The sequence below is a fragment of the Podarcis cretensis genome, assembly GCF_951804945.1.
Source record: "Podarcis cretensis genome assembly, chromosome: 10".
NCBI classification, from domain to species: Eukaryota; Metazoa; Chordata; class Lepidosauria; order Squamata; family Lacertidae; genus Podarcis; species Podarcis cretensis.
The window spans coordinates 45,660,350-45,676,069 of NC_137179.1; the positions used below are offsets into that span (position 1 = coordinate 45,660,350).

Consider the following 15,720-nt stretch of genomic DNA (forward strand, 5'->3'; position numbering starts at 1 on the left):
CACAGCTTTAAACCAAGGCAGTCTGTGTGGCCCAAGTAATACAGATGCCTAAGTAATGTGGTCCCACTTCCCTTAACCTTTTTAACCTTTAAAGCCCTATACGGCCTAGGACCCTCGCACCTACAGGACCACCTCTCCTGGTATGTCCCCCGGAGGACCTTACGGTCTTCAAACAAAAACACCTTGGAGGTCCCGGGCCACAGAGAGGATAGGCTGGCCTCAACCAGAGCCAGGGCTTTTTCGGCTGTGGCCCCGATCTGGTGGAACACTTTCTCACAAGAGACTAGGGCCCTGCGGGACTTGACACCCTTCCACAGGGCCTGCAAGACAGAGCTGTTCCACCAGGCCTTTGGCCAGGGCACAGCCTGACTCCCTTCTCTGGCAATCTTCACAGAACTCTAGCCCAATGGTTACCATTAATTTGATTTGAACTGATTTTATAATGAATTGGTTTTAGAATGCTGTAGACACAAAGATACAATAAGCAGAAAGGAGAACCAAGGAAGACTGAAGTTGTGTCAGAAAACTTGGGGACAACAGACACATGGCTTGTTTAGATGCTATCCTGATTCCGTGGCTTGGTATCAGGAAGCAGGGTCCATGGAGATGTGCCACTGTTAGCTGTTTGTATGAAGATTGTCCCCTGGCATAGGCTAACAGGGACACATACCTTGAATAATATCCTGTCCCCCTGCTCACACATTTAACTAACTGGTCAACAAAGTCCCATAAAGAGTGGTTTATGTAATTTTAGAATAGCCCTATAATTGTCGATTTTCACACAGTCTTTTGCCCATAAATGCAACAAGTAGCTTAAGCAGTCAGCACTAATTCCTGTGTCCTATCCCAATTAACACTCAGTTTCAAGATAAATTTTTAAGTACAAGCAAGGCCATTCATCCATCCATCCATTTCCCACCTTTCTTCCATCATGGAACCCAAAGTGGTTCTCAAATGGTCTCCCTTCCAGGTGGATTCACATATGCATGTATATCACTGAATTTATCACAGTTGTCCTACACATGTAAGGGGTGTTTAAAGGTGCCTGTATGATGTCCTAAATGTGTTCGGCTGTCTTCCAAGACATAGCTGTTGGTCTGAAAAAAGTGCAGTGGTTGTGAATAGTGTATGCATGGACATTGCTAGGGTTAAGCCAGTTGGCGTTTTATGTATTCATGCCATCTGAATTAATGGGGTGGTTAATTAAAAACAACCACCTGGCATATCTCAGCAGCAGCTGGCACATGCCACCCTAGGCACACAAGTGCTTGCACAGTGTGTTTTTCACTTTCTGCTCTCTGTGATCGCTGTTCATAGACTGGCTACCCGGTCTTTAAAGCATGTTCATGCCACACTCTGTACATGATGTTCTGTGTGCTTTCTTCTATACAAACATCACACACAAAGAAGCCCTAGGGAGCTGTTCCTATCAAACTAAAGTGCAGCATGCATGCTTTTTCTGTGTGTCCCCACCGCACCCAAATGGGATAATTTGCCTGATCGCTTGCTCTCCCACCAACCCCTTTGTGGTGCTAATTCCAATGTGTTTGGTTTTTATTTTACAGATTTTCAGTTGAAAGCAAAGGACAAAATATCTAAGTACTGCTTTACTTTGCTTCATTGTATGATGTTGATATTAGAAAACAGGCTCTCTAAAAGTCTGTTTGGAAAGAAAGAACCAGAGAGCCCTAGAGCAAGAAATAGCGTTGCAAACCCCACAGGGCAGTGTACTACACTTGTACTGAAAGAACAAGAACAATTTAGCACCTTTGTGCTGATGAGCATGGAAATGGCTATAGCATATTGCAAGGATCCTGGGAACACTGTGGAAAAACCTATTCTCCTTCAGGATCCATCCCCAAATATACAGAAGGCAGAATTCACAGGATATACACACACCTAGAGGGTCCACATCCAGGCAGCTTAATTCATTGTTGAGGATCTTGTGATGCTTTTTAGATGCACCTGGAACTTGCTTGCACAAGCAGCATTTAATAATAATAATAATAATAATAATAATAATAATAATAATAATTTTATTATTACATTTCTACCCCGCTTTTCCTCGAAAGAACTCAAGGTAGCATACATAATTCTCTTCCTCACAGTGTTCTACCTTCACAGTGTGCTTCATAGCCAAGTGGAGATTTGAACCCTGGCCTCCCAGGTCCTAGTCCAACATTCTTTTTTTCTTTCTTTCTTTCTTGAAAATTTATTTATTTGGTTTTTCAAATTAAAAAATTACAGAGATATATCAAACATAAATCATAAAAACAAGATTCCAAGGAATCTCTTGGACTTCCATCCTCCCCTTTGTGGGTCCTATTATTAATCCTTTCTTCTCACATCTCTTATGATAATCCAAACCCTTTACCTCTTCCATTATGTCCAGAATTCATCCTTAAACCACAAGTGAGATTCCAATCCTACTAACGATTTTAACTGTTTACAATGGTCTTTCAGATAAGTTTCCTCCATTCCTTATGAAACTTTTGGTCTTCCTGATTTCTGACTCTTCCAGTCATTTTCACCATTTCAGCATAGTCCATTAACTTCATCTGCCATTCTTCTCTGGTAGGAACTTTATCTTCTTTCCATCTCTGGTCCAGTAACATCCATGAAGCCATGCTCACATACATAATAGTCTTCACTGCATCTTTGGGATTTCAGCACCTAGAATTCCTAAACGGAAGGCTTCAGGCTTTTCAACAAAGGTTATTTTAAACATTTTTTCAACTCATTATATATCATTTCCCAAGATCCCTTTTACTGCCTTACAATTCCACCACATATGATAAAAGGTGCCTTCTTTTTCCTTGCATTTCCAGCATACATTTGAGCATGTTTTATACACTTTTGCTAATTTACTAGGAGTTAAATACTATCGGCACATCATTTTCATATAATTTTCTTTCAACATGCCGTGAACTTTAAATCCCAAACTTTAAAACTCTAGTTACAGGTAGATAGCCATGTTGGTCTCCTGTAGTCGAAACAAAAGAAAAAAAATCCTTCCAGTAGCACCTTAGAGACCAACTAAGTTTGTTATTGGTATGAGCTTTCATGTGCATGCACACTTCTTCAGATATTGGTATGTGAAGAAGTGTGCATGCACACGAAAGCTCATACCAATAACAAACTTAGTTTTTCCCAAGCTGTAAGCTATATATTATTCCCAAAGTCTCTCGCCCAGGTCCTAGTCCAACATTCTAACCATTACACCACACTTGCCTCTTCGGCAATCCTTTCTCTTTGCCTGTCAGTGCAATCTCCAGATCAGGATGTGCATAGTTGTGATGCAGTCTTAACATGCAAAGCCAAGCACCTTTCCTCTGTAATCGGTCCTCCTGCCAGCTAATGAATGGTTTCCTTCCACCTGCCCTGTTGACACTGTCTAACAAACAGCCCCCAGCAGCAACGGGGAATCTCGGCAAATGTCCTGGAGGTCTGGGAGGGCAGAAGGAAGCGGCTCCTCCCTTTGTCTGGAATACCAAAGTGAGAAGGCAGAGACTTTTAGACATCGGTCAGCCTTGTTTACCGTAGTTTTCACTCCAAAACACGCACTTTTTTGCTCCTAGAAAGTAAGGGAAAATGCCTGTGCGTGTTACGGAGCGAATGCACGGATCGGAGCCATGGCTGCCGTCAGTCAAGCAAAGCGGGAGCCGCTTACACACTCTACGAGGCTCTCGCTTTGCTTGCTTTAAAGCGACCTGGAGCCGGGGAGGAGGGAAGGAAGGAGAGCCATGGCAGCAAAGCGGGCAGCAGCCACTTACACGGGAGGAGGGACAGACGCTAGCAAAGGTCTGTGCGCTCTCTAAACAGAGCAATGAGGCTGCAGAGGGACGGCAGGAAAGATAGAATTTAAGCAACCAGCAGCAAAATAAAACCAACCTCGAGCTCTGAGCCACGCAGTGAAAACCAGGAAGTAAAAAAAAAGGCTGGGGATGAGGGAAAGGGGAAAACTTCGCAAATCCCCGAGATCCGCTGGGACGGAGCAGCTTGTTTTCAGGCAGGATAGATTTGAGCATTGTCTGGGTCCTAGTGCCCCTACCGCTTTTTTGTGCTCCACTCTATTGCTGCTGGTGGCTGCTTATCACTCAGGCTGCAAAGAGGAGCGCTTTTACACAGCTAATGGCGAATCCCCTGCAATCCAAGTCCTCCTCACTTGCTCAAATCTATTCTGCCTCAAAACAAGGAGCGGAAGGAAAAGGCTGCAAACTGTTAAATGGAAAAAAACACAGGCACAGGGCAAATACCTTAAGTATACCTTTAAAGCAACAGTGCTCTTTCCCTCCCTCCTCCCCGCTCAGCTCGCCGAAAAGCTCCTTCTCCACGCGTGCTCCTTGTCCCTTGAGTGCTTTTCCTTCCCTCCCCACTTAAAACGTGGTTACAAAGCACGGATCCACATGGATCCTCAGGATTTTTGCATTGGGCTACCCCAAACTGACCATCAAATCACATGTCTGTGGCCACAGCATGAACCATAAAAATCATACATCCACTGTTTCGTTTAGAATATTTTTTTTTCTTGTTTTCCTCCTCTAAAAACTACGTGCGTGTTATGGTCAGATGCGTGTTATAGAGCGAAAAATATGGTAATTCCTTGAACAGATTGGAAGAAAGGAAAATTTGCATGGCAGTCCAGTTTGCATTGGAAGAAAGCAGTGAATTTAAACTACATTGAGAGAGCAGGGTGCCAAATGAAATAGCCACGTATGACGAGAGAAGTGATTTAAATGTAAAGTGCGAAAAGAAGTATAAACAGTACAATGAGAATGATTGGAGGACTCGTTTTGTCAGAAGTCTTTTTTATTTTAGTGTTTAATAAAGTATTAATTAGGAAGGTTAAGTGGTTTTTAATGTAAGTAAATTTGCTTTTTCTTCTTTCTTTTTTCTGTATTTTCTTTTCTTTTTTCTTAATTGTTTTTTCTTTAATTTACTTTTTGTAGTATGAGATTGTAAATTCTTTGTATAAGTATGTAATTTAAATTAATAAAAAAGGAAGAAAGGAAAATTTGCATGGCAGTCCAATTTGCATTGGAAGAAAGCAGTAAATTTAAACTACATTGAGAGAGCAGGGTGCCAAATGAAATAGCCACGTATGACGAGAAAAGCGATTTAAATGTAAAGTAAAGGTAGGAAATAACCCCTTTAAAGGCTTGATGGTTTCCACCAGCTTGGATGCCCCCGAGAAGGAGAAGAGGAATTTCTCGTACAATATTTCCCAGTTACTGTAAATGTCTCTTCCATTCACCCTTGCCTCACTCGCTCAAAACTGCTGTGTGAATCAGTTGGGGAGGATGCGAAATATTCTGAAATTGGGCTAAGGAGGATTTGTGAGTTTCTACAGAAAAGCCTTCCTAAGAAGAACTGCCTCATAATCTTCTTACATTTATAGCTCATCCTGTAACCCAAGACAGCATGCATGATGTACTCAGGTGGTCATTCATTCAGGAACTGTCCAGTCTTAGACCTGCTTAGCTTTAGCAAGGAGGTGCTAAAGGCCTTGATACATTTCTTATCACTGACATTAGGTAAAGGCGTGACTAAACCGCTACTGGCACATGGAGGACCATGATGAGTGCCAGTGCGCACGGAAACGCCGTTTACCTTCCCACCACAGTGGTACCTATTTACCTACTTGCACTGGTATGCTTTCAAATGCTAGGTTGGCAGAAGCTGGGACAGAGCAATAGGAGCTCACCCCATTGCGCAGATTCGAACTGCTGACCGATCAACAAGCCCAAGAAGCTCAGTGGTTTAGACCACAGTGCCACCTGCATCCCTAACACTGACGTTAAATACCATTTGGAACAATTCTTTGTTATTCCCTAACCAAATTTATATGTGTAATTCTTGTGTTTCTTTCCATACATCTCCTTAAACTGTTTCCAATGAATTGCCTTCTTTACGCCTGTCCACCAGGGCTGTTGCACAGTTTTCTTGATCAATCTCTTGAACTGGAAAAAGCTATAAATTCAAAGTTATAATTAGATCTGGCCACATTTCTTTTTTTGTTGTTAAAAAGGAAGTAGCCCTTTTGCCACGACTGACAGATATAACAATGTAAAAGCCAAAGAAAATATTAACATTTCAATTGTGCTTTGTTACAAAACAAAACAAATGGGTTTTCTTTGCTTGCTGGGGAAAAGAAAACGCAGGCCCTTTTAGAAAGTTAAGATTGCACACTATGTGAGGGGGCAATTGATCTAGTTGCCTGGGCACCTTCTTCCCCCTGATATTTGCCCCCTTGTGAACAGTTTCACACCCATTTGCAAAGTGCTCTGGGAGAGTGGAGTATTGAAATGGGGACCCTTTTCTATGTAAAATAGCAGAAGCTGTATTCCACTAGATGGCAAGGATGACAACTGCTGGGAGTGAAACAGCGGGGATCATTCAATGTGTAACCTAAGGGTTAATTCTGCTCTCAGTAAGTCAGCTAACCAAAAGCCGGTGTTGGAGAAGATGTTGCTTACCAACCAGGCAGAGTGGCATGATCCCTACTGAGGAGGCATGTAATCTGACTGGCTGTGTAGTTCTGAGGGAGCTTTTCCTCTGTACCTGTGGTTGAATTTCTCCCTGCTATGTCCAAGGCCTGAAGTAAGAAAGATATAACCTATTTGTCTCTTTCTCCTTAGTACAGTGTGGTGTAGTGCATAAGAGCGGTAGTCTCGTAATCTGGGGAACCGGGTTCGCGTCTCCGCTCCTCCACATGCAGCTGCTGGGTGACCTTGGGCCAGTCACACTTCTTTGAAGTCTCTCAGCCCCACTCACCTCACAGAGTGTTTGTTGTGGGGGAGGAAGGGAAAGGAGAATGTTAGCCGCTTTGAGACTCCTTAAAGGGAGTGAAAGGCGGGATATCAAATCCAAACTCCTCCTCCTCCTCTCCTTCTTCTTCTTCTTCTTCTTCTTCTTCTTCTTCTTCTTCTTCTTCTTATATACTGTTTTTGTTTAGTTTCCTCAGTAAAGTATAATTGGGCTATATGTATGTATGTATGTCTCTGGACTTTGCTAAAAGCAAGGATAAAATCAAGGAAGATTCTCTTATCTTTGATGCCCTCCCACTACATTCTGAGTGATTGCATAGTAGGCAATACTTTTTTTTCTTTAAAAAATGTTTAGGGGTACTCTCATTTTCCTACTCATAGGAAATACTGCCCCTCAACGAGGCCAAACTTAGATTCACAAAATGTTTAGGGGTATGTGTACCCCTGCATACCCCCAGAAAAAAAGCACTGCATACAGGCAGATCATCAGACCACAATTGATTGATAAAAATATTTATATGCTTCTATTCATGAAAAATATCAGAGCAACTGGCAACAGTATATACTGTACATAAAACCAGCTTTAAAAACCATGAAAAATTTAAAATCAGAAATTGTCTGACTATTGTAAGAATAGCTATAACCCTGACAGACTAGGAGGCACTTAAAAGTTGAAACGGAAGGCGTCTGCTGAATCTCTATTGGCAGAGTGTTCCATGTGATTAGCATCAGTGGGTGGTTTCCCTTAGAAAGGCAAGGAATAGCTCAGCTGTTAGAACATGAGATTCCTAATCTCAGGGTCATGGGTTTGAACCCCACATTGGGCAAAAGATTCCTGCACTGCAGGAGGTTTGACTGGACGATCCTTCTGGTCCCTTCCAACTCTACAACTCTATGATTCTTCGAGGGAAAGTGCCAGAATGAGGCAGCTGGCTCTTAATGAAACTGCCGTGTGTGGAGGCTATGAGAGGAAGGCAAACATCTGTCAGCAACTTTGAACTCTCTTTCTTGGTGGATACATTAATAATTCCAAAGCTCTTGTTTAAAACAGATATAAGCCTGCAAGCAATACTGTTTGAGTTGGCCTCATTGATTTTTAGCAAGTGTTCTTTGATAAATTATTCCCAAGCAACATCCAAATAATTAAAGTCATTTTCACTCTTGCAAAATGGCAGGAGCGTGCTGATTCAGTCAAACAAACCTGAGTATATTGGAAGGATCCTTTGGCAGCAAATAAGAGAGAATGAAGGATTGTGTTTCCAGAATATAAAGAAGGGGAAATGGTTCTTTTCTAAGTTAGTTTTGCAATGCAGGAAGCTGCTAATTAGCTGAAAAAGCAGGGCAACATTGGCAGCAACAGAATATTTTTCAAGGGGACAAGTCCATAAAATGAGAATTAACAGACCTAAGAGTGACAGAATTGTATATTACATTGAAGTTATTTATTTCTTACATTTATATTATATCATTGTTCCCAAGGTGGTTAACATGTGGTTCCCTAGAACTCTTTCAGCTGGGTTGGACAGTCCTAGATCTGCTTAGCTTCAGAAAGGTGATGGCCCCATGCCTTTTCACACCATACTCAGATTGCAGTTAAGTCTCATCCAGAAGATTACATGTACAGTCGTACCTTGGATTCTGAACGCCTTGCGAGTCAAACGTTTTGGCTCCTGAATGCCGCAAACCCGGAAGTGAGTGTTCTGGTTTGCGAACGTTCTTTGGAACCTGGATGTCTGATGTGGCTTCCGATTGGTTGCAGAGCTTCCTGCAGCCAATCGGAAACCGTACCTTGGTTTCTGAACGTTTTGGAAGTCATATGGACTTCCGGAACAGATTCCCTTCGACTTCTGAGGCACCACTGTATTAGTAAAAATAACAGACAGAAATGCATTGTATTTGGGGGAATTGCTTAGAAATATGTGTATATTGGCCAAAACTGCATAGAAACATTAGGAGAAATTCACACTAAATTGTGGAATTTTTTACCAAAAAAAGTGCAAATTTCTGTGGAAAAGCAGGGAATTGAATGGGGGGGGGGGGAATAAGATTGAGAGAAACAAAAATTGACAAATCTGTCCATCCCCAATTCCAACAATATGTTCATATGTTTGTGGCAAAAATGCCTCCTGATAATTTTTACTTGAAACTACCTCTTCCTACCTCTGCCTCTGTACATGCACATGCACATGGACAAACAAACCTTACCCAGAAGATCATAGAATCATAGAGTTGGAAGGGACCCAAGGGTCATCAAGTCCAACCCCTTGCGATGAATGCAGGAATCTCAGCTAAAGCATCCATGACAGATGGCCATGGAAGGAGAGTTCACAACCTCCTGAGATCAGAGAACTGTCCAAAGCCAAAGTCCATTAGGTGCAAGGAGCAATGTGCTCTAATGTGAATTAGGCTTCAATCTGCCTGACACATAGCAGAGAAAAGCAAGCAAATGAATAGTGTGAAATAATAATCGATTATGACTCCCAACTGTGATAACTGAGAGCAGAACCATGACCGTTTGTTTGCCTGCATTTCCGATGACATCAGGACAACAGCAGCACCTAATAGGTCCTGGGCTGATGGACAGTCTTCTGACGTTCTTAGGAAGCTTTTAGGGAGGAGCTTACAGAGTAGCAGAGATCAAAAGAACACACATGGCTATTTGAATCACATGGAACTGAGAAAGTGCTGCGCGATCCCGTGCGTGTTTACTCCAATGGGACCTACTGCCCAGGAAGTATGTCTGGGATTGCAGCCCAAACTCCACATGCAAACAGTCACCCTAGATCAAATTTTAAAATAGCAGGTAAGGTCCTCATGAGATAAAGAGCTGATTGCACGTCACTTGTTTTATAATGCAGGCGAGGATCCAATGTATCGCTCACCTTGGATATGAGCAGCTTGGGCAGCATCGAACCTTTCGTAGCCGTGCCAACACCAAGAGAAAAGGTTGCCATGGAGTACCTGCAGTCAGCCAGCCGGATCCTGACAAGACAGCAGTTGCAAGACACAGTGACAAGTTCTCATTTGCTCCAGACCGAATTTATGGTAAGTCTGTTGGCCTGTCATCACAACTAGCTCAAATCTGTGACCCTACTCTACGACTTAGCTTATTTTTATGTAGTTATTTTAGAGAGTTTTTATGCTGCTTTTGCCTTCCGTTATGAATTACCAAAGTGGTTTACATATTAAATATAATGCAAGACCATATACTCAGAGGTACCCAGCTGCTAAAACCAAAAATCCAAACAACCATTATCGGAACAGCAAAAAAAGCAGTGAGGACATGAAGTACATTTCCCCCCTCTGTTCTGGTTGACACCATCCAGCATCAGTGCCCACTGCTTGCTTACTGCCAGAGGAACTCTAATAATAATAATAATAATAATAATAATAATAATAATAATAATAATAATTATTTTATTTATATCCCGCCCTCCCCAGCCGAAGCCGGGCTCAGGGCGGCTAACAACAATAAAACAGTACAAAAGTACAGCACAAACAACACTCTAAAATCGTTCATTATAAAATTAATGTACTTCTGTACAATGGCCAGGTGGACACCGGTGAAGGCAGTACAGCCAGCAGAGCCTCTCACAGCTTGATGCAACTGGTCCTGATAGCTAAGTCATCACAAGGGAAATTGAATTCAGTAACATTTCCACACCTGCCACCCAGTAGCACTGGGGCTGTGCTGTTTACCTGACCTCCTTCTGGCCAAATTGCTGCCTACTGGGAGGTAGATGGGAAGAAGTAAGGTGACAACAAGGTCGGTGCGGTGCAAATGCACCAGCAGGAACACCAGATTAGCTCTGCCAGCATGTTTGCACCGTGCCAACCTCCCCAGCAACTTTCCATCCCCTTCTGCAGCAACTACTTAGCCAGAGGGGAGGACAAGTATGTGGGACAGCCCCACTGTAAACATCCATCACCCTTGGAGAGGCCATTTTGAGCCGGAGATATGGCCAGCGGGAAAAAGACTAAGCGCCCTGCCTCCCTCCCATTGCTGCTGTACTCAAAATTATAGTCTTTTAAGGCTGCTTTGTGGTTCCTTTCATGCAAGTGGTAAGTGGCACTTTATAAAAGCTAATGTGACTTGATTATGGGTGTATGTGTTTCATTCCTCTCTAGGAAATCCCCATGAATTTTGTGGATCCCAAAGAAATTGACATCCCTAGTCACGGAACTAAAAACCGCTATAAGACCATTCTTCCAAGTAAGTCCGTTTAAACTGGTGTTTTTATCCGTCTGCTATTTAATCCAGTGGTGCAGTCCTCCCTTTTCCTATCGTCAATCCATTGCTGATGTCAGCCTTTCCATTCCCAACACTGGGTGTGCCTTTTGAACTAGGGCATCTGACAAGGGATGTGTGAAATGATGGCTTTTCTTTGAAAAGGGCTGTAGGCTGACAACCCCACCCTGTGCATTGCTGTGAAGTTCACCAGTGACTTGTGTTAAAAGTTTTCCGTACTTCTGAATTATGATCTTTCTTTCCTGGGCTGGTCAGTTACCTAACCGTAATGTGGCATGGTTATTAATTTTACAATGACAGAATTTTCTCCCCCCCCCCACACACACCTTTTTTCGGGGGGAAGGACCATGTGTTCTTTTGAGTTGTGGACCCTTCCTTTCCCCCCTGGTATTTATAGCTTATTGCAACATTATTTTCTTCAAAATTCATTGAGGTTTCTTCTTATTATTCATTAAATTTCTATACCACCCTTCAGCCAAGGTTCACAATATAAAAACACAAAAATGCATACCATAGTAACAAGTGAAAACAATAATCCCTCCACACACAGGTTATTATTCTTTATTCAATCAATTTAGCACTATGTCTTTTGAATGTCTGGCTTCAATTGTATTGAAACTTATGCTGTAGATTTTCAGCCCACTCTAGAATGCAGCCAAACTCAAATTCATTGATCAGGGGTGGCAAACCTGTGATCTTCCAGAGGTTGATGGACATGGTAGCCAGAAGCCATGATGCTTATGTTCTACCTCCACTGCATGCTGGGAATCACAAGAGGGGAGACTGCTATTCCCATCATTCTTGACCATTGGCCACTTCACCACCTATTCCTTTTCGTATGCTTCTGTAGCTCTTAAAGGTAAATGGATTTTCATTTTGATTTCCAAGTTTGTTTTTTCCCACCCAGATCCTGTAAGCAGAGTCTGTTTGAAACCAAAGAACCCAAGCGATGCTTTGAGCACCTACATAAATGCTAATTACATTCGGGTAAGTAAATCAGTGTGAATTGTTTGAGGATTTACTTTCTTAAAGTTCATTTTTGTGCCTTCAATTTAGGATTACCTGATTCTTGTTTACCTAGGAGACTATCCAACATTAGTTCCCTAGCTTTGCTGAATTAAAGGCCACCATGTTTCTCTTTACTTCTGCTCTGTGTCTACCCCAGGAACCCATGGGTTGCATTCAATGCTAGTCCTGCTCTAAGTAGACCCATTGAAATGAAAGGCATGACTGACTTAGGCCCATTTATTTCATTTTTTTTTTTTTTATAATAATTTTTATTAATTTTCCACACATAAAATAAAGAACAGTGTAACACAATATAACTTCATACTCATCGGTTCATAGCCTTTTTTCTTTGACTTCCCCATACCTCCCCATCCCTGCATCCTTGTTTAAAAATTCTTTAGCAACCCTTAAGTCCATTGTCTTAGTTCCTTTTCGTAAATATTTCTTAAGTTTTTTTGTTTACTGCTGCAATTCTTTACTTCTTACCCCCTGACATCTTAACATTCCTCAATTTTACAGTTATTTTTAAGATATATTTTGAAATTCTTCCAGTCCTCTTCCACTGTCTCTTTCCCCTGGTCCCGGATTCTGCCCGTCATCTCAGCCAGTCCCATAAAGTCAATCACCTTTGTTTGCCATTCTTCCAGAGTAGGTAGTTCTTGCGTCTTCCAATACTTTGCCAGTAGAATTCTTGCTGCTGTAGTGGCATACATAAAGAAAGTCCTATCCTTCCTTAACACCACTTGGCCCACCATACCCAAGAGGAAAGCCTCTGGTTTCTTAGGAAAAGTCCACTTAAGGACCTTCTTAATTTCATTATAGATCATTTCCCAGAAAGCTTTAACCTTTGGGCAGGTCCACCAAAGGTGGTAGAAAGTGCCTTCAGTCTCATTACATTTCCAACACTTATTATTAGGCAAATGATAAATTTTTGCTAGCTTGACTGGGGTCATGTACCACCGGTAGATCATTTTCATAATATTTTCTTTTAAAGCATTACATGCAGTAAATTTAATACCGGTGGTCCATAACTGTTCCCAGTCAGCAAACATAATATCATGACCTATATCTTGTGCCCATTTAATCATAGCAGATTTCACCGTTTCATCCTGTGTATTCCATTTTAACAGCAAGTTATACATTCTTGATAAATTCTTAGTATTGGGTTCCAACAATTCTGTTTCTAATTTTGACTTCTCTTTCTGAAATCCTATTTTCCTGTCCTGTTTAAACGTCTCATTTATCTGATAGTAATGCAACCAATCTCGAACCTTAGGTTTTAGTTTCTCATAACTCTGAAGTTTCACCCTTTCCCCATCATAATCTATGATCTCATGATATTTTGGCCATTTAGAATCCATATTAAGCTTTTTTACTTCCCTAGCTTCCATTGGTGACACCCACCTAGGGGTTTTACTTTCCAACAAGTCTTTGTATCTAATCCAAACGTTATACAATGCTTTCCTTACAATATGGTTTTTAAAACTTTTATACACCTTTACCTTGTCATACCATAAATATGCATGCCAACCAAAACTATTGTCATACCCTTCCAGATCCAAAATGTCAGTATTCTCAAGAAGTAGCCAGTGTTTCAACCAGCAGAAAGCTGCTGATTCATAATAAAGTCTTAAGTCCGGCAGGGCAAACCCCCCTCTATCCTTTGCATCAGTTAAAATCTTAAATTTAATTCTGGGCTTTTTGCCCTGCCAGACAAATTTTGATATGTCTTTCTGCCACTTCTTGAAACAGTCCATCTTGTCCACAATCTGCAACGTCTGGAATAAAAACAGCATTCTAGGCAATACATTCATCTTAATGGTAGCAATTCGGCCTAACAAGGAAAGTTTCAGCCTTGACCATATTTCCAAATCCTTTTTAACTTCTGACCAACATTTTTCATAATTATCCTTAAATAAATTCACATTCTTGGATGTTAAGTTTACCCCCAGGTATTTTACCCTTTTTGTAATTTCCAAACCTGTTTCATTCTGAAAACTCTCTCTTTCTTCCATTGTTAAATTTTTTTCCAACACTTTCGTTTTTTGTCTATTCAATTTAAAACCTGCTACTCGACCAAATGTTTCAATTAATTCTAATACTCTTTTAGTGCTAGTGTCTGGCTGTTGCAAAGTCAATACTAGGTCATCTGCAAATGCTCTTAATTTATAATGTCTAACTCCGACCTGAACTCCTTTAACCAACTGGTCCTTTCTAATCATGTTTAACAAAACCTCCAGGACCGATATAAAAAGCAAAGGGGATATTGGGCAGCCCTGTCGTGTACCTTTTTCTATAGGTATTTCTTCTGTTACCACGTTATTTACAATTAATTTGGCCTTTTGTTGAGAGTATATTGCACCTATACCGTTTTCAAAACCTTGTCCTACCCCCATCCCTTGGAGATTCTTTTTCATAAAAGTCCAACAAATGTTGTCAAAGGCTTTCTCCGCGTCCACAAAAATCAAAACTGCTTTCCTATTAATGTCAACGTCCAGCAGCTCCAAAATGTCTATAATGTTCCTCACATTGTCTGACATATGTCTACCTGGGAGAAAGCCTGTTTGGTCCTTATGAATCTCATCTGCCAACACTCTTTTCAATCTTTTTGCCAAAATGTCTGCAAAAATTTTGTAATCCACATTGAGTAAAGATATAGGGCGGTAGTTTTTAACTTGGTTCTTCTCAGTCTCTGTTTTCGGTATAAGTGAGATGAAAGCCTCTTTCCACGATTCAGGTGCCTTTTTCCCCTTTAAAATTTCATTGCAAACTTCCTTCAATGGTTGTATCAGCCATTCTTTCAGCATTTTGTAGTATTTGGCCGTCAGGCCATCTGGTCCTGGTGATTTTCCCAATTTCATATTTTGAATGGCACCCTCTATTTCTTGTTCTGTTATTTCCTCGTTTAAGATCCTTTTACTTTGTTCTGAGATTTTTGGTAAACCGTATTTTCTAATGAATTCTTCTATTTCTTGCTCGTTGGTTGGCCCTTGTGCGTACAATTTCTTAAAAAAGCTTTGAAAACAATTGTTGATCTCGTTGGGTTTGTGGATAATCTTTCCCTCCATTTCTAAACTTGTTACCGTGTTCATTTTCTGCCTTTTTTTCAATTGCCATGACAGAAGTTTCCCACATTTATCCGCTGATTCAAAAGTTTTTTGTCTCATTTGCTTTATTTTCCATTCTATTTGTTGGTTCATAAGTTCCATGTATTGCATCTGATGAAACTTTATTTCTCTCAAAATCTCTTGAGACTTTGGTTTGGACCTCAACTTCTTCTCTCCTTCTTTTATTTTTTCTAAATTTTTTTCCTTCTTTTCATTATGTTGCTTCCTCTTAATAGAATTTTGTTGAATTAGGAAACCTCGCATCACGGCTTTGCTTGCGTCCCAAATTATTCTTTTTTCCACATCTGTTTTCCTGTTGATCTCAAAGTAATCTTTTAATGTTTTAAGGGCCTTCTTATGGATCTCTTCATCCTTGAATAGGGTGTCATTCATTCTCCATCTAAAGGAACCAGTTGTTGTTAGTTTCATCTCCATCTTGACCGCGTTGTGGTCGGAGCACGTTTTTGGGCAGATTTCTACTTTTTTTGTTCTTGACGCCAGACTACTAGAAATCCAAATTTGGTCTATTCTTGTCCATGTCATTTTTGCTTCAGAGAAGAAGGTTCCCTCTCTCTCTAGAGGATTCTTT

The 15,720-nt window shown here is 41.0% G+C and overlaps 1 protein-coding gene across 2 annotated transcripts in view; it reads left to right on the top strand.

The window, feature by feature from the left end:
- The window catches only part of PTPRR (protein tyrosine phosphatase receptor type R), a 117,807-nt gene that overhangs the window by 88,417 nt on the left and 13,670 nt on the right, over positions 1 to 15,720 (top strand). For both annotated transcript variants that reach the window (XM_079993503.1, XM_079993504.1), the window contains exons 7-9: positions 9,626 to 9,812; positions 10,896 to 10,980; positions 11,924 to 12,003. In XM_079993503.1, coding sequence (XP_079849629.1) covers positions 9,626 to 9,812; positions 10,896 to 10,980; positions 11,924 to 12,003 — 352 coding nt within the window. The remainder of the gene's footprint in view (positions 1 to 9,625; positions 9,813 to 10,895; positions 10,981 to 11,923; positions 12,004 to 15,720) is intronic.